Source organism: Littorina saxatilis, linkage group LG14 (genome assembly GCF_037325665.1).
Source record: "Littorina saxatilis isolate snail1 linkage group LG14, US_GU_Lsax_2.0, whole genome shotgun sequence".
In the NCBI taxonomy this organism is placed as follows: Eukaryota; Metazoa; Mollusca; class Gastropoda; order Littorinimorpha; family Littorinidae; genus Littorina; species Littorina saxatilis.
In genome coordinates, this window is record NC_090258.1 from 11,198,770 (window position 1) to 11,225,763 (window position 26,994).

At 41.8% G+C, this 26,994-nt stretch overlaps 1 protein-coding gene and 1 long non-coding RNA gene across 2 annotated transcripts in view; both read right to left on the reverse strand.

Moving 5' to 3' along the window:
• Nucleotides 1-498: 498 nt before the first annotated feature.
• LOC138947094 (uncharacterized) lies at nucleotides 499-1,111 on the reverse strand. Its single transcript, XR_011449546.1, has 2 exons — nucleotides 1,000-1,111; nucleotides 499-909 (listed from the first exon to the last, which is right to left on the reverse strand). It is a non-coding gene; the product is annotated as an uncharacterized lncRNA (long non-coding RNA).
• Nucleotides 1,112-8,956: 7,845 nt separating this feature from the next.
• The window catches only part of LOC138947093 (fibropellin-1-like), a 26,933-nt gene continuing 8,895 nt past the window's right edge, over nucleotides 8,957-26,994 (reverse strand). The window contains exons 8-20 of the mRNA XM_070318534.1: nucleotides 26,752-26,986; nucleotides 26,475-26,596; nucleotides 24,275-24,538; nucleotides 23,069-23,332; nucleotides 21,659-21,922; nucleotides 20,723-20,947; nucleotides 20,004-20,252; nucleotides 18,383-18,646; nucleotides 17,858-17,980; nucleotides 17,121-17,277; nucleotides 13,766-13,851; nucleotides 9,924-9,967; nucleotides 8,957-9,328 (exon numbers count right to left, since the gene is read on the reverse strand). Of these exons, the coding sequence (XP_070174635.1) occupies nucleotides 9,314-9,328; nucleotides 9,924-9,967; nucleotides 13,766-13,851; nucleotides 17,121-17,277; nucleotides 17,858-17,980; nucleotides 18,383-18,646; nucleotides 20,004-20,252; nucleotides 20,723-20,947; nucleotides 21,659-21,922; nucleotides 23,069-23,332; nucleotides 24,275-24,538; nucleotides 26,475-26,596; nucleotides 26,752-26,986 (2,312 nt within the window). The 3' untranslated portion in view covers nucleotides 8,957-9,313. The remainder of the gene's footprint in view (nucleotides 9,329-9,923; nucleotides 9,968-13,765; nucleotides 13,852-17,120; nucleotides 17,278-17,857; nucleotides 17,981-18,382; nucleotides 18,647-20,003; nucleotides 20,253-20,722; nucleotides 20,948-21,658; nucleotides 21,923-23,068; nucleotides 23,333-24,274; nucleotides 24,539-26,474; nucleotides 26,597-26,751; nucleotides 26,987-26,994) is intronic.

Here is a 26,994-nt window from a genome sequence, read left to right on the forward strand (position 1 = left end):
CTCTCTCTCTCTCTCTCTCTCTCTCTCTCTCTCTCTCTCTCTCTCTCTCTCTCTCTCTCTCTCTGTCTGTCTGGTTCGATCCCCACGTTCGGCGAGAGATTTATTTCTCAGAGTCACGAAAAAGATCCCACGTTCACAGCGAAAGTCTCGGGGTTTGGAAAACACGAAGACACGCATGCATCATCTCTGATTATCATGATCGTATTTCGATACTAGCTTGGACGAGACAAACCCAATGCTGGTGTGTCGAAGAAGACAGCCACAGCGGGCTTGTTCGAATCAAAGTATCACACCATATCTTCAGCGTATTACCAATACCTGTCCCAATATAGACCAGTTGGTCTAAGAGGACGTTAAACCCTAATAGTCTCTCTCTCTCTCTCTCTCTCTCTCTCTCTCTCTCTCTCTCTCTCTCTCTCTCTCTCTCTCTCTCTCTCTCTCTCTCTCACACACACACACTCACACACACACACACAGTACCACTTCAAAAGAAAGAAATTGTCGGCGGATGAATATCTTCAAGGGAAACACACACTGACACTCCACAAACAGTTGTAAAATCATAGCAGCAACAACAAGTATGAAGAGAGTGCTCGACGTACTTCACAATCCACAAAACCAACAATTGCTACTTGAAAACACATGCTACAAAGTGGACATTCCTCAGGAGAATGCAATTAAAGATGGTTCTGCTCATCGCGCGAATCAATGAAATTATTAGGCACAGTCAAAGCCAAATCAAATCATTTGATCAAATTATAACAAACTCCTTACCCCTCACACACATTTCATCTTGGTCACTGGTTAAACACCTTAGTTATTCCCATACACTAATAAAATCTTAGACACTGGTAAAACACCTGAGTTATACCCCTTATACACATTCCATACTAGACACAGGTAAAACACCTTAGTTATACCACATTACATACTGGACACTGGTTAAACACCTTAGTTATACCCCTTATACACATTTCGTACTAGACACTGGTAAAGCACCTTAGTTATACCCCTTATCCACATTACATACTAGACACTGTTTAAACACCTTAGTTATACCCCTTATCCACATTACATACTAGACACTGGTAAAACACCTTAGTTATACCCCTTATCCACATTACATACTAGACACTGTTTAAACACCTTAGTTATACCCCTTATCCACATTACATACTAGACACTGTTTAAACACCTTAGTTATACCCCTTATACACATTTCATATTGGACACTGTTAAAACACCTTAGTTATACCCCTTATACACATTTCGTACTAGACACTGTTTAAACACCTTAGTTATACCCCTTATCCACATTACATACTAGACACTGTTTAAACACCTTAGTTATACCCCTTATCCACATTACATACTAGACACTGGTTAAACACTTTAGTTATACCCCTTATGCACATTACATACTAGACACTGTTTAAACACCTTAGTTATACCCCTTATCCACATTACATACTAGACACTGTTTAAACACCTTAGTTATACCCCTTATCCACATTACATACTAGACACTGGTAAAACACCTTAGTTATACCCCTTATCCACATTACATACTAGACACTGGTTAAACACCTGAGTTATACCCCTTATCCACATTACATACTAGACACTGGTAAAACACCTTAGTTATACCCCTTATCCACATTACATACTAGACACTGGTAAAACACCTTAGTTATACCCCTTATCCACATTACATACTAGACACTGGTTAAACACCTGAGTTATACCCCTTATCCACATTACATACTAGACACTGGTAAAACACTTTAGTTATACCCCTTATCCACATTACATACTAGACACTGGTTAAACACCTGAGTTATACCCCTTATCCACATTACATACTAGACACTGGTAAAACACCTTAGTTATACCCCTTATCCACATTACATACTAGACACTGGTAAAACACCTTAGTTATACCCCCAGGGATCGCGTTTACGCACGATTTTTGCGTATTTGACGCATTTTAAAAGTCGCTGACGCGTTTTTTTCGCCGCGCCGCGTAAGCCATACGCAAAAATATTGTAACTTTTTCTTGTCTTCACGCAGCGCTTTTGCTCTGACTTAATAATCACCCGATCCTGAAACTGACTATAGGGCTCGAGAAGTGACGACACACATAAAATCTGCGCGTCAAAACTAAAGTCCGTTTCTTTTTGCATCGAAGTATCGCAAACGAACGTAACGAGGGTATTACCAGATAATGTCTTGTCGGATAATGAAACAGACATTAGCTGCTCTCCCATCTCGCGCTTCCAAAAGGCGGAAAGTGTGTCTAGTCGTATTAGAGCGGGAAACAAACTCGCAAGGCCAGAAGGTTGGAGACAGCAGTGGTGTTATTCGACAGGCGTGCGCGGAGTTCGACAGGAAAACTCGCCGTATTTAGGTAAGGAGTGTCTTTAAGTCTTTCGTGCGTGTTTTGTTTGTGTCTGTACGTGTTTTCGTAGTACGCAAAAATATTGGTCCGTGACGCGTTTTTTTCGTTTCCTTGCGTATGACTTACGCGTTTTTTAAAAAGCTAGCGCGACCCCTGTACCCCTTATACACATTCCATACTAGACACAGGTAAAACACCTTAGTTATACCACATTACATACTGGACACTGGTTAAACACCTTAGTTATACCCCTTATACACATTTCGTACTAGACACTGGTAAAGCACCTTAGTTATACCCCTTATCCACATTACATACTAGACACTGTTTAAACACCTTAGTTATACCCCTTATACACATTTCATATTGGACACTGTTAAAACACCTTAGTTATACCCCTTATACACATTTCGTACTAGACACTGTTTAAACACCTTAGTTATACCCCTTATCCACATTACATACTAGACACTGGTTAAACACTTTAGTTATACCCCTTATGCACATTACATACTAGACACTGTTTAAACACCTTAGTTATACCCCTTATCCACATTACATACTAGACACTGGTAAAACACCTTAGTTATACCCCTTATCCACATTACATACTAGACACTGGTAAAACACCTTAGTTATACCCCTTATCCACATTACATACTAGACACTGGTTAAACACCTGAGTTATACCCCTTATCCACATTACATACTAGACACTGGTAAAACACCTTAGTTATACCCCTTATCCACATTACATACTAGACACAGGTAAAACACCTTAGTTATACCCCTTATACACATTACATACTAGACACTGGTAAAACACCTTAGTTATACCCCTTATCCACATTACATACTAGACACTGTTAAAACACCTTAGTTATACCCCTTATACACATATCATATTGGACACTGTTTAAATGCTTAAGTTATACCCCTTATCCATTGGTCACTGTTTTGGGTGCGCCGCGCATGCGCCGCGCATGCACCATACACCTGCGCCGTGCATGCGCCTCATGAAACTTTGGTGCATGCGCCTCAGTCAATACTATGATCGTCCACTAGTCGACGCGGCGCATGCGTATATGGTGCGCCTGACCATCGCGTGACCATGCCTGGAGCAGGTGACATGCATGCTAGAAGTCGATGCGGCGCATCCCAAGTAATTCGAAGTAAAACAAAATTCGAGTTACTATGACTATGCATGTACGCAATGTAAATGGACACACTGTTGAAAGACATATTGAAATATCATACACGGCATCAAGCAACAAGGAACTTAGTCGATAAATATCGACAGGGGGCCGACAAATGGTTTAAATGGGAAATGTGTGTATATGGGTGTGGGTTTGAAACAAACAAACAAACCAACCCATGTGAACCCCGGGCCGCAGGCCTTCGATGTAGTGATTGAAAAAAAAGGATGTTCTCAAATGGTTCAATTCTCATTTGGTCTGATTCTCAAATGGTACCGGTATACTCCCCCCCCCCCCCCTGGCCGCAGGCCTAGGAGTAAAATTTTTATAGACACTGACCTTCTTCCCAGGGGTCATTGACCCAGTTTTAGCTATGAGAGGTGGTTCGCCCAGAGGCTGTAGAGTATACTGGGGCGGTCTCTTTGATGTCTTGAGAGGAAACTTGGCCAGGGTAGTACATGCACCAGAACTGGTGGACACCAAGGACAAACATGAAATCGAAGCAGTTTGCTTTCAGAGAGAACGGTCGTCAGCAACTCAAACTTCTCTGTTTTCTTTTTTTTTTTAAATCTGACTTTCTTTGTGGCCCCCTGACTCCGCCCCCTCCCTCTGTAAGGACCCTCCTCCACAAGGACCGATTTTTGTCAACATTTTAAAGGTCGCTAGAGAGGGGTTCCACTGTATGACCTAACCGCTACTGGCAGACGGCCTCAATCTTCACGCGCAAAGACGAGATTAATAGGTGCTCGGTTTTGGTATTTTGAATTACATTACATTAAACCTTTGTTGGGTTTCATGGTCATGGCAACAGCCATAATAATATTACATGATGTATAATATCATATTTCAGCATATGTGAATTACATGTCATCATACTAAACTGTCATACATTTTTATTCCTACATTATTCTGATTGATCACAACCAAACCTACTATCATTGGACACATCCAAATGCAAGCGCCTGTTCTTGACAATTTCTCTCTGATCTAAATATAAAATCAGTGCAATTTCCTGGGTCGGGCTTTGCCACAGACACTCACGGTTTGGCCTGTAGGTAAAATGTACAATGTATTTTCTGATTTGTGCACAAAAGCTTTTTTTCTTTTTTCTTTTTTTTAACATAACAATGTTTAATGTCACTGTATGTTTAAAAGACCATGGTCATATTTGTAAAAAAAATGTTAAATTAGAAAATAAATAACATTTTGGTTCATGATTTTTCCTACACCTGTGCTAAAAATAAGAAATAAAAATGTCGGGTATATAAGTCACTCAAATACAGCTAGGTATGAATGGCTCGGTTTGAGTTTGTTGCAGTTGACCCTGCACAATGCGACATATCATGTTTTTGTTGAACAATTTTGACGTCACCCCTCCCATAGGGTGACGTATTTCACAACTTCCTGTGTTACACAAACTCTGTGATGACCAATTTTGACGTCACCCCTCCCATAGGGTGACGGATTTCACAACTTTCTACAGATGAACAATTTTGACGTCACCCCTCCCATAGGGTGACGGATGTCACAACTTCCTGTGTACACAAACTGATGACGTATTTCACAACAAAATGGCGCTGCCCATGGTCAACCTCGAAACTATCCGTATAGAATGGGGGCGTCCTCGCCCCCATAATAATTAAGGAAACAATTGGAAAACGTGTAAAGAACATGGCAAGTAAATAACACCGTTACCTCTGATACAATTGATGATATATATATACCACTCACTTGTTATTCGCCTAAATGCTTGCGGTGTGCTGTGTCACATGTAAGAAACCAAAAGAAAAAAGGACTTTACTTTGGCGAAAAGAGCATTTGCTGCTTGTTTTTGTACATAACTGCTATAACTGTATTTTTTCCGAACACTTACATGTAAAAAACATAGAGATATAACTTACCATTTCAAATTATTGACGATGAATAACGCATAATAAGGGGAGATCATGATGACGTACATGTCTATGGTTGCACAGTTGCCGCCCTTGGTTCGAAAACCGGGGAACAGGATCAAGAATATTTAGTCGCTGGAACCTATAAGGTTATACGGCGACTTATCAGATGATAATGTTTCGAACTTATCTTTTGAAAATTAAGTAAACTAATCTATGGAATATTTTGGAGTTCCATTGTGATTGGTTAAACAGATCTATCTATCTTCTTATTATTTTATCTACTGTGTTTACATTTGAAAACAGATCTTTTCCGACGCTCCCCACTAAATTCTTTAAAAAAAAAAAACAAGACCTATAGGCTCTCGAAAACTTGATTTTCATAAGCACATCCCCCCCCCCCCCCCCCCCCCCCCCCCCCCCTCTTCGTTCACAAAAAATCCGCAGGCGCTAGCTCTTACGGTTAGGACGTGACGCCGCTCTCGTGAAACGTTTTGGGGAAATCAAGCTGCTTGCCGTCAGGGGCCAGATATTGTTTTGCCAATTGTTTTTTAGTGTACCCCTTCAATAGCATGATACTGTCTTAAAAGGATTTTGAAATCGCTTGAGCCGTTTAGCCGCCGAATTAAATTAAAGAAATAGCTATTTGGACTTTTTCACATTTTAAAGCTGGTTTTTTTTTCTACCGTCTGCACGACCAACCCACAATCCGATGTACCTTTCGGCTCTACGTAAAAACAAAATTAACAAACAAACAAACCAACAACAACAAAAACCAAGCAAAACAAATACACCCGCATTTCGGAACTGCGCGGCGTCGGTATGGCGCATTGACAGTGGCGACGGTGTAACCTAGAATTTAAATGCACCGGCGCGTAGTCTCCGCGGCGTATGTCCGCGCAGGTGGGATCGCCCAAGCGACGGTGAATGCATGCGCGGCGCACCATAAATGTTTATACCCCTTATACACATTTAGACACTGGTAAAACACCTTAGTTATACCCCTTATACACATTTCATACTAGACACTGGTAAAATACCGTAGTTATACCCCTTATACACATTTCATACTAGACACTGGTAAAATACCGTAGTTATACCCCTTATACACATTTCATATTGGACACTGGTAAAACACCTTTGGTATACCCCTTATACACATTTCATATTTGACACTGGTAAAACACCTTAGTTATACCCCGTATACACATTTCATACCAGACACTGTATAAAACTGCTTAGTTATACCCCTTATACACATTTTGTATTGGACACTGGTAAAACACCTTAGTTATACCCCTTATACACATTCCACACTAGACACTGGTAAAACACCTTAGTTATACCCCTTATACACATTTCATATTGGACACTGTTTAAATACCCAAGTTATACCCCTTATCCACATTTCGTATTGGTCACTGTTTAAACACCTTAGTTATACCCCTTATGCACATTTTGTACTAGACACTGGTAAAACACCTTTGTTATACCCCTTATACACATTCCACACTAGACACAAGCAAAACACCTTAGTTATTTATACCCCTGTCCCTGATACACATTTCATGTTGGACATTGGTTAAACACATTAGTTATACCCCTTATACACATTTCATATTGGACACTGTTTAAACACCTTAGTTATACCCCTTATTCACATTTCATGTTGGACATTAGTAAAATAAATTGAGTTATACCCCTTATAAACATTTCATATTGGACACTAGTATAAAACACCTTAGTTATACCCCTTCTACACATTTCTTACTGAAGACTAGTAAAACACCTTTGTTATACCCCTAACACAAATTTCATCTTAAACAAAGGTAAAACACGTTAGCTACAACCTTTCTGCGCTGGAAAAGTACCTTATTAATACCCCTAATTCACCATTCCAGTACTGACAAAACATCTTTGTTTATAAGCCTCACACAAAAGTGTTCTTCGTCGCTGTTAAAACACCTTTCTTATATCATGTACATAAATTTCAGCTTGAGCACTGTTAAAACAGCTTACATGAATGAACATGATATTGGATGTTGACAAATTGACAAAATGAATGCGCCATACAAAAACAATACAATGTACTAGGGAAACTGATCAAAACAAATACAAATGCAAAGGCAAGAATAGACAAGTAAAAATTACTCCGAGGTAGGAATAACACCCCCGTCCTTACCATTCTGACTGCCACCAACTGAGAAGGTATGTCCATCTATAAGTCCTTGTAGAATCTTAATCCACCAATAACTCCCTAACCGTGTGTTTGACTGGTCCCAATTTTTGTAAGGACCGTCTCAGGAATGTATAAAACCTGTTCACCAAGTTTGGTGACGATCGGTCCGTTCATTCTTGAGATCTATATGCGAACACAAACAAACAAACAAACACATCGACCAAATCCTATACACACCAATAACTCCCTAACCGTGTGTTTGACTGGTCCCAATTTTTGTAAGGACCGTCTCAGGAATGTATAGAACCTGTTCACCAAGTTTGGTGACGATCGGTCCGTTCATTCTTGAGATCTATATGCGAACACAAACAAACAAACAAACACATGGACCGAATCCTATACACACCAATAACTCCCTAACCGTGTGTTTGACTGGTCCCAATTTTTGTAAGGACCGTCTCAGGAATGTATAGAACCTGTTCACCAAGTTTGGTGACGATCGGTCCGTTCATTCTTGAGATCTATATGCGAACACAAACAAACAAACACATGGACCGAATCCTATACACACCAATAACTCCCTAACCGTGTGTTTGACTGGTCCCAATTTTTGTAAGGACCGTCTCAGGAATGTATAGCACCTGTTCACCAAGTTTGGTGACGATCGGTCCGTTCATTCTTGAGATCTATATGCGAACACAAACAAACAAACAAACTCATGGACCGAATCCTATACACACCCCTATACCGGGGGTGTAAAAACAGAATGGAAAAAGAAAACGAAACAGCCAATCAAACAAACAAATACACAGGAAGTAGTACAGCCTATTTCCTAATTGTTACATATATTCAGGAAATAAGATGGGTTTGCTCTTTAATCATTTCACGTTATTTGTAAATTAAGTTAAGTACTTTAGGTAGACTACTTAGTAACGGCTGGGTTGGCCGGCACATCATTGTAAACATTGTACCTAACACCGTCTCTGAACGAAACAAGTGGGTAGGCGCAGACTTTAGATTTAATTATTTTCATAATGCTACTTTTGTTAGAAACATGGATAACTCTCTCTCTCTCTCTCTCTCTCTCTCTCTCTCTCTCTCTCTCTCTCTCTCTCTCTCTCTCTCTCTCTGTCTCTCTCTCTCTCTCTCTCTCTCTCTCTCTCTCTCTCTCTCTCTCTCTCTCTCTCTCTCTTTCTCCAGTCTCTCTCTCTCCCTCTCTCTCCCTTTCGCTCTTCCCATGCGTTCTTAAATTTAAAATGTAAATGAACTCATAACAAAAACAAACCACATCAAAATCTTCTGTACATGTTTGAAGCATACTTATACACTCAACAAACAGTAAAACTACTTTAGCAAGAAAAATTGAAACATTTAAGAACTTTCAGCTAATTCATTAGTGTGAACCTTGAATAAACTCTGCATCCAAAAGAACTTAAACTTAGCAACGACGGGAAGACACAGAGATCGCTTTGAGTGCTCTCAACAATCTAAATTACCATGCCAGCCACCATGTGCTGAAGAACTGAGAATTCCTACCAGAAAGTCCACACGGCTGTCCATATTTCTATCGCCTTGGAGCAAAATAATCAATCTTTCAAACAGTTAATCTCCACAAGAAGATGACGCCTCAACACGTGACGATTTCTCTTCATGGACGGTACATCTAAAAGGATAAACGGGTAGGTATTTAGCTAGGGTTTTATACACATACACACACTCACATGCACGCACATAATATGCACACGCACGCACATGTACACGCACACACACACACACACACGCACACACACACACACACACACACACACACGCGCGCGCGCGCGCGCACACACACACACGCACGCACACACACACACACGCACGCACACCAACATGCAGGCTCACACAAACACACACTACACACGCACGCACGTACACACACACACACACACACACACACACACACACAATAATTTAAAACTTCACGAACTTTAAATGATTATAGTAGATAAAGTATGATTTTAAAATAATCAGTTACCGATATCTCTGTCAAAAATTGATAGTTTACAACCTTTTTTGCTTAGAACCTTTCAGAATTATCTCTCTAAGAAAGCAATATCGACAGACATATTGCCTCTTTTCACAGACCTAATTATATCAAATTCTGATAAAAAAAATAAAAAAAAGAATCCTTACGAATGAGTGTAAGAGTTGCAAAAACTTTTGTGCTAGTCATACTTTGTGTTCAGAGAACGAAAAAATAAAACGTCAGCGCTTACCTCTTTATACGGGCTTGAAACGGCCTGGAACCTTGCTGCGTTTCCTGTGACAGACACACACACACACACACACACACACACACACACACACACACACACACACACACACACACACACACACACACACACACATTGTTAACTGTATCTTTAAGGTACGGAACGCGGATCGTATCAACTGATGCATCAAATTGATGCATCCAAAACCAAGAATTTGATGCATCATTTTCACAATTTGATGCATCGTTTGGATGCATCAGAATTTTCGGGTTTTCCCGGAAAGTGCCGAGCAAAAAGCAAAATTTGAACCGGAATACGAAGCGAAACGAACGTCGGAAAACGAAAGTTTGAGTCGAAGGTCAAGGGCGTCAAAACTTCGTGTGCACAGAAAACAAACCACAAACAAAAACAAAAATGCCTTAAAATGCATAATACCGTGACTTTAACTTGTTCCCTATTTAATGGTATGTTGTACGTTTATTTTTGTTTTATCTAACCAATCTGTTTATATTCGTGAAAATGTCATTTCAAGTTTTTCCGTGCTCAGGCATTTCTTACGGAAAGACCGGAAATGAATGATCTTTCGCATGCATACAAAACCGAAAGTGATGCATCAAAATGATGCATCATTTTCTAAAAGGATGCATCATTTTCGTATCGGATGCATCCGTTTTTGAAAATGATGCATCCTTTTTGAAAATGATGCATCCTTTTGTGAAAATGATGCATCAAATTGTGAAAATGATGCATCAAATCTTGGTTTTGGATGCATCAATTTGATGCATCAGTTGATACGATCCGCGTTCCGTATTAAGGTGGTTCTCCGTGCGTGTGACCTGCTCATGTTTTTTTAAATCAAGTCTGGTTTGAATAGTGCAAAGTATACATTAGCGACTGTGATTAGTAAAATAACAAGAGGCGAAGCCATCAAGGCTCACGTAAGAAATCGACCAACAGTAACACAAACTCAATCACTCCGTCACACATACACACACACACACACGCACACACGCACGCACACACACACACACACACACACATACACACACACACACACACAGAAAGAGCATAGGTGAAACTGTGCAAGAAAGCGAGACACTAGATCTAGATCTGTCTGTCTGCATGTAGCCTACTTACAGGACACGACTGCCAACTAGTCTCGGCGCGCTCAAAATAATAATGACCGAGACTTTCAGTACTTCCTTCGCGTGACGTCTAACCCTCTTACGTCATAATGTGACGTCAATGTAATGTGACGTCTTCAAATGTTAGAGTTTCTACCACAGACATACACACGCACAAACACACACACACACACGCACACACGCACGCACAGACAGACAAAGTTACGATCGCATAGGCTACACTTACGTGAGGGCCCCAAAGGGTTTAAAATCGTGATCGTGATTGGCGTTTTTTGACCTTTCTGTGACCGTGATTGCCGAAATTTCCATTTCTGTGATCGTGATGGGACTTTGCCCGTGATCCGTGATGACAAAAAAATCAAGTCTCGTGATCGTGATCGTCATTTGTTTTCGTGATCGTGATGGGCATTATTGCAAAGCATTTTATTTTCAACGTACATTTTTCACAGCTGTATCACTCTATGATCCTCTATTCGTCAAGGAGCCAATCCCGATTGAAGGGAAGCAACAACACATTCAGAAATATGATTTTGACAGCGATTGCTTCCCTTTAAGAGAACCAATCACACAAAAAAAGAGATCAAATCAGAAGGCAAATTGCAAAAGTCTGCCAAACTTCATCCAATGGAAGGGCTTCGTGCAAAAGTTTTGAGTGCATTCAGTCAGATTCGAATTCGAAGATCAAAAATGGCGTGCAGCGGTACTGTCATCGAACTTCTGTTATATTTTGTGGATTCAAGCCAGACCAAAGCAGGCGGCGAGAATGCCTTCCTTGGTGGAAAGGTCAGGCTACGGGTCGGTCTTTCCGAAGACGAAATATCAAGGTATGTTGATCTATGTTGCTCTATGACTGTTCTGAATGTAGGCAAAGATCTTGAAATTTGTTCAAGATCTTTGAGTTTGAGTGGGATCATTGACATTGTCGACATTGCCACGTCCGGCTGTCACTCGCTCAGTGTGACCTCGCCTGGCTCTAGATCGAGTCTGCGTGTAGCCAAAACCGAAACTAGAAATGTGTTTTTCATCCCAGCAACGTGGACACGCTTGGCATAGATTCTAATTGTCGCTTCTTTGCATTGAGCTTGGATTTATTTTAGCGCCTGTAAACTTTAATATCAACAATGGGTTAAATTCAGAAACAATGGCGGGGAGACGTGCCAGTTTGGGTCACTTGATTCTCATGTCAAAGACGATCAAAGTCATGTTCGTTGGGGATTTTGTCAAGCATGCTACTTTTCCAGTAATTGCCGGAAATCCGATAAAGCCGTTTTCAAAATCCGGTAAAGTCAAATTTATTCCGGTGAAGTTGAAAAATTTCGGCAAAAACGATCCGTGTGAATATCGCGCAACGCGACCGGGCGCCGGTCTCAATGAAGCCAGCGCACAATAGTGTTGTTTTCACCAGTTTGGAGGTGTGTTGAATGGTGGTGGGGGGAGGCTAAAATGGGATTTTTAACAAGATCACAACACTATTACAGCCCTGAAAATGATGCCCAGAATGCACCAGATTGCATAGATTTTAACCGGTTTTTGAAAAAAAAATTCCGGGGGGGCATGCCCCCGGACCCCCCTAGTTGGCTCGCCTGCTTCGCAGGCTCAGGCTTGTGGCTTCGCCACTGGCACTGCGCGCTTCCTTCAGGTAAAACCATTTTTGGCCTGTAGCATTCCTGTTTGTTTTTCAAGGCCATGAAACCAGGCGATGGTGTACCTCAAATTGTATGGCAAAATTGAAAATAAAGAACCCATCACACATACATGTACTTTAATTTCAATCCACCCAATAGTTTTTGAGAAAATGGGTTTACAAGATTTAGCTCTGGAAATGTGAAATTGTGCAAGTATATATTCATGTGTGTGAGTGAGGGTGTGGGAGTTGAATGTGTATGAGTGGAGAGAGAGAGAGAGAGAGAGAGAGAGAGAGAGAGAGAGAGAGAGAGAGAGAGAGAGAGAGAGAGAGAGAGAGAGAGAGAGAGAGAGAGAAAACAATGAAAACAACATTCTTGTTACTGATTACAAATCATGATATGTATATTTCTATGTGTGTATGAAAGGGATTAAAAAAAATAATAATAAAAAAGTGCAACAGTTCTCACTTTGTGTTGAATAAACAATAGATCCAGAGGAGCGAATTACTGTGTGGTTGTGTTTACTTTGACACGTGCTTTCTGTACATGCAACTTTTACCGTGACCGTGATTTGCCACTGGTGTTCGTGATCGTGAAAACAAAAATCAAGGTAACTGTGATCGTGAAAGCTAAAATTTCCCTTCCCGTGATCGTGATGATACCCCCCCTTTGGGGCCCTCTTACGTGAGCCAAAAAGTGCATGTCGACCCAGAATAAAATGTTGATCGCAAGCACAGTGAGCCGGATGACGTGTTTCTAACCTACAATTGCGTCACGCCTTGCACAATGCAGTGCAAATTCGCTTCTACAGACTGGGTACAAAAAAGAGTCGTTTTTTTACACAGCGCCAATATACTGCAAGGCAGTATAGCAGCTAACCAAGTAAGAAGTTGAAATACTCCCCCAAAAATCTGATTAGTCATTCTAACTTGACCAAAGCAAACATTTTCCTTTGAATGTGTCGTGAGCAAACCGGCTAAATCGAATTAAACACAACAGGTCTTCTTGCTTTTAGAGACTGAATCACTTGTAACGCGTTGATTTTCACCTGAAGAGTAGACGGGAAACGACTTACCTCTGTACATGCCCCAGGAGTCTACAGAACTGCTTCGCGTGAAGTACCCGGTGCTTCCACCCGTGTTGCTGTCTTCACCTGGCTGCCTGAAAACATACTAACTGTGCAGATAGGTTCTGTTTTCGACCAAGCACCAACGGACTTAAAACGGTTGTCAGTGTTAAACAATAGACACTTAACGCATGGTAGAAAATACTGTTCCTTAAATTTAACTGTAAAAGTATTCACAACAGTGCAAAAGATACGTATCAACACGTAGTATGAAGGTAGTTTTGTTCAATTACTTTTCTAAATGATACCTGTGCGAACCAGCGATTTGATTCAGCAGAACCATTACTTGGTTTAAACAAGTTTATTTAGTAAATGTCATTGGAATATTGCCGCATACATGAAATAAGGAACATGGAGCACAACAAGCTAGGCTTATGAGCGTACTCTTAAAAGCAAATTTGTTTGTTTGTTTGTTTGCTTAACGCCCAGCCGACCACGAAGGGCCATATCAGGGCGGTGCTGCTTTGACATATAACGTGCGCCACACACAAGACAGAAGTCGCAGCACAGGCTTCATGTCTCACCCAGTCACATTATTCTGACACCGGACCAACCAGTCCTAGCACTAACCCCATAATGCCAGACGCCAGGCGGAGCAGCCACTAGATTGCCAATTTTAAAGTCTTAGGTATGACCTGGCCGGGGTTCGAACCCACGACCTCCCGATCAAGGGGCGGACGCCTTACCACTAGGCCAACCGTGCCGGTTTAAAAGCAAATGAACCATTACTTCACTGCAAAGCAAGCAGAGTAGACTAAATCTGTGCTGTATGTACTTACAATCCTTTATACTTAATATTTTAGGGCATCTATCTATCTATATATATATATATATACGACTTGTGTCTGTGTGTGTGTGTGTGTGTGTGTGTGTGTGTGTGTGTGTGTGTGTGTGTGTGTGTCCGCGATGCACGGCCAAAGTTCTCGATGGATCTCTTTCAAATTTGGTGGCCATATTCAGGTACACCCCGGACACAACCTGCTCGATGAGATATTTCAACACGTGCTCTCAGCGCGCAGCGCTGAACCGATTTTGGTTTTTCTCTGGATCCATTCCCAGTAACTCTTCCTTATCTTCTCCAGTGTTTTCAGCGTTTATCTCCCTTCCTTCGTGTGGCGTCAATCCATATTCCCGTTTCTATTTTTAGAAGGTCACTGTCGACAACGCTCAATCCATATTCCCGTTATACTATTTTTACAAGGTCACTGTCCCGGCGAAGCCGGGTATTACTCTTCTCCAGTGTTTTGCGCGTTTATCTCCCTTCCTTCGTGCGGTGCGCCGGCAAAGCCGGCGTACACCCGGCAAAGCCGGGTCCCCGGCACAGCCGGGTATTCGGCTCGACTTCTTCCCGGCAGAGCCGTACCCGGCGAAGCGGGTATTCATCTAGTAGGTACATATATGGTTTAAACTGTTTTATTCAACGTTTGTGCATTATTTACAAATAAAAAAACGAATATAGAGTAAACAACAACAAGCATAATGCTTATAGTGGTGTTTACAGTTTTCTAGGTAGATATATGACCTGATTCCAGTTATAATGTACTTCTGGTTAGGGACATTAACCTGGTGTCGTGTGGCAAGAAGGTCAATGTGGGAGTGAACGAAGGGTGACGGGGAAGGAAAAAACTTCGAAATTTAAAAACAATATTTTTTTTAGTTTTCTTTATTCACATGCAGCTGGGCTGTTCAATGTTTATTATGTGTAAGTAGATAGAAGCTCTCATCCAATGAAAAGGAAAGCCTGGACAGATCGATTACGGGACAGCAAGGTACATTTGTAAATCCCTTCTCTTTGCACATTTTGTGTTTACATCTTATGTGTTGTGATATTTTTCTTGTTAAGCACACTCTTGCTACATGTTCAGAAGGTGTGTGTTTTTTGCCAGTATACGACTAAACATAAAACTGACGATTTATGAAATCAATCGTTCAACTGAGTCACCCAGAAGCCACGGACCAGAAGGGAGATAACTGTGTAGTGAACGATACGCTCTCTTTGTACAGTTGCGGAAACCTCCCTTCCCACAGCACGTTTAAATTCAGTACTAACAGTCAGGCCCGGCTTCGCCCGGGAGTTAGCAAAGCCCTCAAGGAAAAACTCCTAATCAAACGTCTGAGAATGACACGGAATGCTGGTATGCTAAGAGTTATCTCCCTTCCTATGACAACACAGCAAGAGTTACCTCCCTTGCACGGCATAGGCTGTATTCAACAATGGGAAGGGTCATAATCTGAGGAAGGAAACAATGTCATTGAGTCGAGAAACTAAAACCCAGGTCCTAGGCAAGTGTGCATGCATAATATCTCGTCCTTGCCTTTTGCCGTCTCTGAGGTATGGCGACCACAGACACACACACACACACACACACACACACACACACACACACACACACACACACACACACACACATACTTGCATCTATTTTTATATATAGTATAGATAGTAGAATTCCGCTTTCTTATGCAAAAATAAATAGTAATCAATTGAAATACGCGCGCAACGTCAGTGTGATGATTAAAATAGACAAATGGGTTGTTTCGGCAATACGCAGCACACAGCTGACAGTAGAAAACGCCCAGTAAGAAAAAACAAACAATTAATACCGTCCCGGCATGGCATTCAGAGTTTCCAAATTACCGGTAATAACTATCTCGCGGTTTACTTGAAATTTTAATCGCAACAATTAACTTGAGAATAACTACTTATTTGAGCTTCGTGACATGCGTTAAATTAGCCTCAAGTCAGGCTGATGGGGTCTATGTCGACCAAAAGAGTGGGATTCCCTGTAGGTGGAGTTCCTGGAGAGGGATTCCCTGTATACAGGGAATACCACAGGATTTAGTTCCTGTAGCGTATCGCTGATATCGCTGAAAGTCACGTGATGCTTGGCGACATCGGTAGAATTTGATGTTTTTCAATCTTTTTTGATATTTCTTAGAAATTCGAGTATGGTTTGCAAGTTTTATTGAAAAACTCCACCCTGTGGGATTCCCTGTATACAGGGAATCCCGCTCCAGGAACTCCACCTACAGGGAATCCCACTCTTTTGGCCGACATAGACCCCATCAGCTCAAGTCAGTGTGGAAATATCATTTGCAATGTCTTCCAAGCAAAGGACAACTATATTTGCCAAGATACCATTGCTGCAAACATTTATAAACTAAGTAATCAGTCACTCGTGAAAGGTTTTACTCGTACGATCATTGAGCTTGAAACAAAAAAATTCGAGTTAACCGCAAAGTCCAGTGTTCACAAAATATCAGCTCTCGAAGGCAAGGGAGAGAACACAGTAGCAACACTCACCCATCTCTTGGCGGATGCGGGTTCTCCCCCTTGTCGGATTCCGCGGATCTCGTTCGTCTCTTGATTGCAGCAATTGCAACACCAATGGCGAAACCTACGAGGATAATGGCTGCCGGAATTCCCACTGCCAACCCGATCACCAACTTGTAAGGGGCAGCTGAAACAGAAAACGTTAAATAGAAAATCATTGCAGACACCTCCCAAAAAAAGATGTTTCAAAGCTCGAATATATGCAAAACTGGCTCCACCGAACCGAAACGAAACGAACCGAACCGAACCGAAACGAAACTACCCAACATAGTTCTTTCTTCGTCAATTCACTGAGTACTACAATACAGAACGACAAGAACAAAATGTTGGCGAAAGTGACGTGCACTTCAATTAAAATGTCCCCTCGTCAAAAAGTCTGGCACTTGTGATATTGCAAGAAAACAGCGATGTCAGAAGCCTCCAAACACGGAGTCTTTTCTCTGCACCACAGTGGTAAGAGAAACGTCATACACTTGAAATAAACACACACACGCACGCATACACACACACACACATACACACACACAAACACACACACACACACACAGACACACACACACACACACACACACACACACACACATATATACAGCCTGCGGCATTATCAATTGGGCAATGGGTACCGTGACAGTTTTATCCAAGAGGATTCTTCTTCAAGCTGACAATATCACTTCTAAGAGGTTGGGAAAATAAGAAAGGAAGCTGACCATGACAGCCTCCAGCGTCGTCCACGTTGTATCCTGTGTCACAGGTACAGGTGAAGGCCCCCTCCGTGTTGACACACTGACCACTGCACCTGTTGTCACCACTGACCGCACACTCGTCACTGTCTACAACAATCACAGATGCATGCAAGTTGAGACAATTTTGTTTTGCTGATTGAAAGTTGTGTTTATATTTTACATGCGTAGGAAGCCCCCCCCCCCCCCCCCCCATCCCAAAACTTGTCCCGGCTGTTCTACCTTTAATTTCCATGGAGGAGAGACGAAAATGCCATTTTCAACTGTTATATTTTAACTGATACACCACCACCCCACCCCCACACCTGCTAGGCCAGCTCTTGTACCCCTGACTCATTTTGGAAGCCCTTCCAACCCCGAAATACACAAGGTCCAGCCCCGCTAGATCTTACTGCTTGCATATCGCATAACCATTTGATTTAGTCAATTCATTACATTATGTTTATGAGTTGGAGGGAAGGCGAGGCTATGTGTTATAATTTGTTTGCTTACCTTGACATAAACCGCTGGTATTGTAGAAATATCCGTCCTCACAGCGACACACGAAACTGCTTTCAGCCTCCACACACTCCTCTTCTGGTCCACTACAGCTCAGCGGGTTCATCTTGCAGTCTCTGACGTCATCGTCGCACGTGACACCTTCCCAGCCTGCCTTGCAGTAGCACGTGCCGTTCATGCGGTCGCATGACTCGGTGTTCGTTGAGTTGCAGTTGCAAGTGTTGCTGCAGTTTTGACCAAACTGACCCTCTGGACATTCTGGTTTGACATTGACACATAGCTATAAATTATTATACGTTATTTGTATTTTTTTTACCAAAATATGACATTTTACACAGATCGAGACAGTCAGTGTTCCTCCGAGATTGCGTTAGCGGTCGAGGTGAACAATGATTGTCGAGATTTGTGTAAAATGTCATATTTTGGTAAAAAATACAAATAACATTTATGTATCGATTGATTTTGGTTAGAATTCTTTTTAGTTTTTATGATTGAACGCACACAAACATGCACTATATATTGTAGTCTCGGCTGGCCGCCTAAATATGAATTTGTGTCGGCCTCTGACGTCACATGGCTCAAAGAAGGGAAATCCCATGTTCAATCGATACATCATTTTGTCATCATTTTCACGAGTTTTCATTCACAAACACCTGGGAAATAAATCTCATGTTCCCCTTGCAATAAATCGAGGTGGTGAATGGGTTTGAGCTTTCAGGTGAAACGTGGATTGTCAAAGTAAAAGCCAATCAGGCCGCTGATTGTTTGATATGTGTGGAACCATCGCGGCTTTGGATTTGTGTTTCCGAGGACAACGATTGTAAGCATTCACTCTCAAAGACCCAATCAATGTTGATAATTACCGCGGCGACTCATGGTCAATTTGCAACTTATCTCTGTAATCGCAAAATCCACAACGAAAAGTCATAAACACTTAAAAAGAAAAGAAATATGCTCAACACTTACTGAACTCACACGTAACTATGATCGCAGCTCTGTACATTTTCAGACTGGAAGAAAAGCGTCAACAAGCTACGTTTGACGTCACATACAAGGTTGACGTGTTATCTCGAGCTACTGTGACGATGCTTTGTGGCCCGGAGTTGGATTCTAAAAATTCGTCTCCCTGTGGGTTATTGTGCATTTTGTTGCACAACCAAAATGATGACAAAAACGATGTTTGGTGGCTTGTCAGTCGTCAGTCCAGCATTTTGTTGTTGGTCCTCGGGGAGCATATCGCCTTTTGTCTCATATTTATCAACCGCGGCCTTCGGCCTTGATCGATAAAGATGAAACAAAAGACGATATGGTCCCCTTGCCGGACCAACAAAAAAGCTGGTCTGTCAACAAGCCACCAAACATCTTATTATGTTATAGTGTACCTGTTTAAGCGATTCGCACGCATACACTCACACTCGCAGGCATGCACGATCACAATAAACAAATCCACGCAATTCCACACACACACACACACACACACACACGCGCACGCACGCACGCACGCATGCACTCACTCATACACACACACACACACACACACACACACACACACACACACACACACACACACACATAAGCTACACACACACGCGCGATTTTGCCATTCTTTTCCTACCTTGACAAACACTTCTGTTGTTGTAAGCAAATCCAAGTTTGCAGGCACATTCAATCCCGGCAACACCTCTCACACACAGTTCTTCCTCCCCTGTGCAGTTGCAGCCAACAACGGAGATGTCACACGTGACCCCTTCCCAGCCTGCCTTGCAATAGCACGTGCCGTTCACGTGGTCACATGACTCTGTGTTACTGACGTCACATTCACATGACGCGTTGCAGTGTTGGCCATACATGCCTTCCATGCATTCTGCAGAAAGCAGATGCAGATGAACAGAAAGGGTATGATGAGAATTAAAGTTTCATTGTACGGTAATTTTGACATACCGGGTATTCTCAACAAATGTATGTTATAGAAGAAATAAGTCGGCCTTTACAGGTTCGTGGGTGTTTTCAGCCTGGATGCATACAGGGAATCGCAGAACCACAAATAACAAAGGTCATTTTTAAAATGAACAAAATATTCTTTATTCATTTTTGCTCGATGACTACTACTTTGCCCTCTTTAAAACTAAAATTCTGCACTTGTAAAACGTTTCACAAGGCATGTTTGCCATGCAGATTGTGCGCATTTAAAGGGATTTTTTGAGAGTCAGTATTCAAATTGTTTTGTTAAAAAATGAAATAATCTCAGTAAGGTTAACTGTCTGTAAAATTACTTAATTCTAGTCCTATATACACAATCGATGCACTTGCATGAATTCGCACAACACGACTTACCTAGACACACACCACCGTTATCCAACAGAAAGCCAGTGTGGCAGTTGCATTCGAATCCACCAATCGTATTCACACATTCTTGCTGGTCCCCCGTGCAGTTATGTAACGAGCCATTGCATTCGTCCACGTCATCCTCACACGTGACCCCTTCCCAGCCTGCCTTGCAGTAGCACGAGCCGTTTCCGCGGTCACATGACTCCGTGTTCATGACGTCACAGGGGCAGGCTAGGAAACAGTTTAGACCGAACATGCTACTCTACACTCTGTACAAAATTGGGAACAAGTCAATGAGCATCCTCTTTTATTTGAATCTGTAGAAGGAGACTCAATATTCCCCAGTAAGGTTGTGTTGTTATATAGTATAATTGTTCTCTTATACAGCCTCAACTTAACTGGGCGAAGTCTACTTTATGAAAATTGCTGCTCGAAGATTTGACATTGAAATTTTGGTAAAAAGACCTCGCGGAGGTCTTTATGCTTAAATTGAGATGTTACTGTATCGAAGTAGCCTTGAGTTGTTTGAATATAATGCTGCAAAGCGCTGTGATCACGTCGATATTATGTGGTTTGTGCTGTACAAGCTTTCATTATTATCATTGTCATTTCAAGTGTACTGAACGTTGACTTGAGCACAAACCGTGCCAAAGGTAATTGATGTTCATTTGAAGTTTGTCCTTCTGGACCAGGCTTCTCTTTGCGTCAATCTACTGCCTTTGTCAAGAAAAAACCCAAAGGAATCTGTTTGCACTGCGCGAATAATACCTATTTAATACAACAAAAACGCGCTACCAGCCCTGTGTTTAACGTTCAAGACTTTAAAACTCCTACAAAATATAAACGGTTCAAGTATAACTAATGTATAAATTCGAACTTTCTCAGGCTCTCAATAGACTGTGTTCACTCATTCATATAGAAATGTGAGCACAGAACACTTACCTTGGCATACAATGTTGCGGTCCAAAAAGTATCCTTTTTGGCAGAAACACTGAAATCCACCAATCAGGTTCGCGCACTCTCTATGGTCTCCCGTGCAGTTATGTAACGAGCGATTGCATTCGTCCACGTCGTCCTCACACGTGACCCCTTCCCAGCCTGCCTTGCAGTAGCACGTGCCGTTCAGGTGGTCACATGACTCCGTGGTCATGACGTCACAGCTGCAGGAAGAGTTGCAATTTGGACCGAATGTGCCTTCACTGCAATCTAAGAAAAAATATGAATCAGAAGAGGAATGAATTGAATAAAAAATCTCCTATCTTTTCAAAAGAAAACAGAAAATTGAAGTGAACAGTGTAATTCAAAGAAGCTATCCTGATCAGTTTCTATTAACTTAACTTGTTTTTGTGAGCGAGAAGAAGAAGAAGACCGGCACGGTTGACCTAGTGGTAAGGCGTCCGCCCCGTGATCGGGAGGTCGTGGGTTCGAACCCCGGCCGGGTCATACCTAAGACTTTAAAATTGGCAATCTAGTGGCTGCTCCGCCTGGCGACTGGCATTATGGGGTTAGTGCTAGGACTGGTTGGTCCGGTGTCAGAGTAATGTGACTGGGTGAGACATGAAGCCTATGCTGCGACTTCTGTCTTGTGTGTGGCGCACGTTATATGTCAAAGCAGCACCGCCCTGTTATGGCCCTTCGTGGTCGGCTGGGCGTTAAGCAAACAAACAAACAAACAAGAAGAAGAAGACTTAACTTGGGTTTTTTTTTCTTCTGGACGCCGATGTTTAATAAAAGTTGCCTCCCTTGCCGTGAAAATGCTCACGTAGGCCATCGCATATCTGTTCAGTCTTTTACCTTTAGCTTATTCCAATGCAGAGATGCATTAAATAGCTGATTTATTTTCGAAATTGACACCTGTGTCATATTGCTAAATTAATCCAGCAGCCCGCGCGCACACACACACACACACACACACACACACACACACACATACACACTCACACACTCACACACACACACACACACACATACACACACACGCCCACCCTGCACAGCAATCAGCCATGCGATTGAATGTTGGTATGTGTCCATGTGAAAGAGTCCTCTTATTGCATGCACAAGTCTAGTTGGATCTGTGGAAGTGAACATCATCGTAACGCTGAATTTAAGGAAATGTTAATAATGGAACCGTAATTATAGCAGACAAGAGTACCAAATCCACCTTGTTTTGGCCAAACCGAGATTTACAAACGACCAACAAACTACATAAGACATCAGATCAGTTTCATAACTCGCGATGTAACCATAATACTAACATTGACAAACACTGTTGTGCGAGATTTACAAACAACCAACTGGCTACATAAGACATACGATCAGTTTAATAACTCGCGATGTAACCATAATACAAACCTTGACAAACACTGTTGTTATCCAGAACATAGCCAGGTTGGCAGACACACACAAATCCACCAATCGTGTTCACGCACTCTTGTTGGTCTCCCGTACAGTTATGTAACGAGTCATTACATTCGTCCACGTCATCTTCGCACGTGACCCCTTCCCAGCCTGCCTTGCAGTAGCACGTGCCGTTCACATGGCCACACGACAAGGTGTGTGTCATGTCACAGTTACACGAAGTGTTGCAGTGCTGGCCAAACACACCTTCATTGCATTCTAGGTAGAAAGAACATTTCAAAAAGTGTTGAAACCAAAGTGCTTATTGATAGTAATTTTGACTCAGTATGGAAGGAAATCACCTACATCATAGACATAACACTACACTACACTAAAATGCAGATCAATGTTATAAAACCTTTAATTTTTTGTGGGTAAAAACCTTAAGTTTTCTTTTAAGAAGTAATATTGTGTGTCAAAATTTCTTTTAGCTACATAAGATGTTTGTTTCAAAACTTTTCATCAAGAATTTATAGGAGCTTTCCATCGTGCATATATCTCATTACCTTATGTTTTCAAACGCAAACGGTTTCAACCTTAATTCCTAACACGACGGGCGCAATAGCCAAGTGGTTAATATGCCGGCCTTCAATGCAAAGGTTCGGAGTTCGAATCCCAGGTACGCCTAGTGCAGTAAAGGTGGAGATTGTATATTATCTCCCGATGGGTCAACTTTTATGCAGGCCAGCTAATGCCTGATCCCGTTTTGTGCGTTCCATGCAAACACAAGACTAACAGAAAGATCCTGCGGGGGGTTACAGAAACACAGAAATAACCAACATGTAACCCCCGAAAATAGAATGTGGGGCCGGGCAAGCGGTCATCAGTACACGTAAAAGCCAACACGTTCGAGACACGAGTGTTCAGTGGGGTTGCAGCCCATGAACGCAGAAGAAGGGGAACAATTCCTAGCAATTACATAGAATAACTAAACAAAAACATTATCTTGTTCCCATGCACATGTAAATTACCACTTCTGGGCGTGATTTCAAACTTTGGACATTGACACGCATTCAGGAAGCAAACACACACACACACACACACACACACACACACACACACACACACACACACACACACACACACACGAACACACACACACACACACACATATACACACACACACACACACACACACACCCACACACCTACATTTCTCACCTTGACAAACACCGCTGCCATCATAAACGTAGCCTATCTGGCAGTCGCATCCAAAACCACCAATGGTGTTCAAGCACTCTTCATGGTCCCCCGTGCAGTTATGTAACGAGCCATTGCATTCGTCCACGTCGTCCTCACACGTGACCCCTTCCCATCCTGCCTTGCAGTAGCACGTGCCGTTAGTGGAGTCACATGACAATGTATTGTTGACGTCACAAGCACAAGACTCATTGCAGAAGTCACCAAACATCATCTCAATACAGCCTGGACGACAAAACAAAGAAGAAAGGGGGTAGAGGGATTAACTGTTGTTAAGAATTTCGTGGATGCTGCGGTTCTGCAAATCGTAACGTCTGTATCCTTCTCTTTTGGATTGATTGTTTTACATTTCTACATGAACTAAAGCGTTTGCAGCAACTGTGTTGTCGTGTAAGCACGTTTCGGGGTTAACTGCCTAGAAGTTTTCTCTTGTTTCTTGTTTCCACGTTTTGAACCAAATGTTAGTCCATCATTCCAATTTCTAAAGTAATCGCCTTTGAAACACACAGTTTTTTAATGCTTCAAATTACTCTAGCAAATGTTCTGTGTTACATGAACGATAGAGTAACAGAAGACTCCAACAGCGAACTGTGTTACATGCAGGGAACGATAGAGTAACAGAAGACTCCAACAGCAAATTGTGTTACATGCAGGGAACGATAGAGTAACAGAAGACTACAACAGCGAACTGTGTTACATGTAGGGAACGATAGAGTAACAGAAGACTCCAACAGCGAACTGTGTTACATGCAGGGAACGATAGAGTAACAGAAGACTACAACAGCGAACTGTGTTACATGTAGGGAACGATAGAGTAACAGAAGACTCCAACAGCGAACTGTGTTACATGCAGGGAACGATAGAGTAACAGAAGACTCCAACAGCGAACTGTGTTACATGCAGGGAACGATAGAGTAACAGAAGACTCCAACAGCGAACTGTGTTACATGCAGGGAACGATAGAGTAACAGAAGACTCCAACAGCGAACTGTGTTACATGCAGGGAACGATAGAGTAACAGAAGACTCCAACAGCGAACTGTGTTACATGCAGGGAACGATAGAGTAACAGAAGACTCCAACAGCGAACTGTGTTACATGCAGGGAACGATAGAGAAACAGAAGACTCCAACAGCGAACTGTGTTTTTCTTTACCAAAAAAACAAGAAAGGTAGGTTGTTGGAACGTTTGTTATTGACAAAAGAATACATTTTTACATTTAGTCAAGTTTTGACTAAATGTTTTAACATAGAGGGGGGAATCGAGACGAGGGTCGTGGTGTATGTGTGTGTGTGTGTGTGTGTGTCTGTCTGTGTGTGTGTGCAGAGCGATTCAGACTAAACTACTGGGCCGATCTTTATGAAATTTGACATGAGAGTTTCTGGGTATGATATCCCCGGATGTTTTTATCATTTTTTCAATAAATACCTTTGATGACGTCATATCCGGCTTTTTGTAAAAGTTGAGGCGGCACTGTCACACCCTCATTTTTCAATCAAATTGATTGAAATTTTGGCAAAGCAATCTTCGACGAAGCCCGGGGTTTGGTATTGCATTTCAGCTTGGTGGATTAAAAACTAATGAGTGATTTTGGTCATTAAAAATCGGAAACTTGTAATTAAAATAAATTTTTTATTAAACGATCCAAAAACAATTTCATCTTATTCTTCGTCATTTTCTGATTCCAAGAACATATACATATGTTATATTTGGATTAAAAACAAGCTCTGAAAATTAAAAATATAACAATTATGATCAAAATTAAATTTCCGAAATCGTTTTAAAAACAATTTCATCTTATTCCTTGTCGGTTCCTGATTCCAAAAACATATAGATATGATATGTTTGGATTAAAAATACGCTCAGAAAGTTAAAACGAAGAGAGGTACAGTAAAGCGTGCTATGAAGCACAGAGCAATCGCTACCGCGCCAAACAGGCTCGTCACTTTCACTGCCTTTTGCACTAGCGGCGGACTACGTTCAGTTTCATTCTGTGAGTTCCACAGCTTGACTAAATGTAGTAATTTCGCCTTACGCGACTTGTTTGGATTTGTGTTTTTCTTTGCTTGATAATTTTACCGCTGTGGATAGCAGTAACGAACAAATAGAAGAAGAGATGTGGAAAAGAAGAGTAGCAGGAAATAGCAACAACAAAATACTACCTCCAATTGACACTTGAACCAGAAAACCCCGGCCCTCTGTGACAGCATCTGACGTCATCTTGATCAGTATAATGCTTGCGTTGCCAGAATTCACAACACCCGGCAGGGTTTGACCGCAGAACCTGCAACATGTGATGAGAAATAGTCCCAAAAAATGCCTAAATCATGTGTTCAACCCAGAATTCCAGGTCAGAACAGCAATATAATTATTATGGCTGATATTTTGTTTATTATTACAAAAGTCTTAATTTATAAACAAAATGTGACGTAGGCCTACCTTCCAAGTTCAGGACTGCTAATACTCCTCGGGCCTCCATACATTGTGATGACGTCAGCACTGCAACTTCCGTCCGCGTCCTTGTCTTCAAGGTCAAAGTCACGGAAGGTCAAGGTTACACTATAATTCGCACCCAGGAAAACGTACCAGCTGATTTCGGCGTACGGAGGGTAGGGGAATGGGTAATTAGGGGAAGATATGAACCCTTCGCCGTACTGGTAAATAACATCCGTGTCTGCAAAA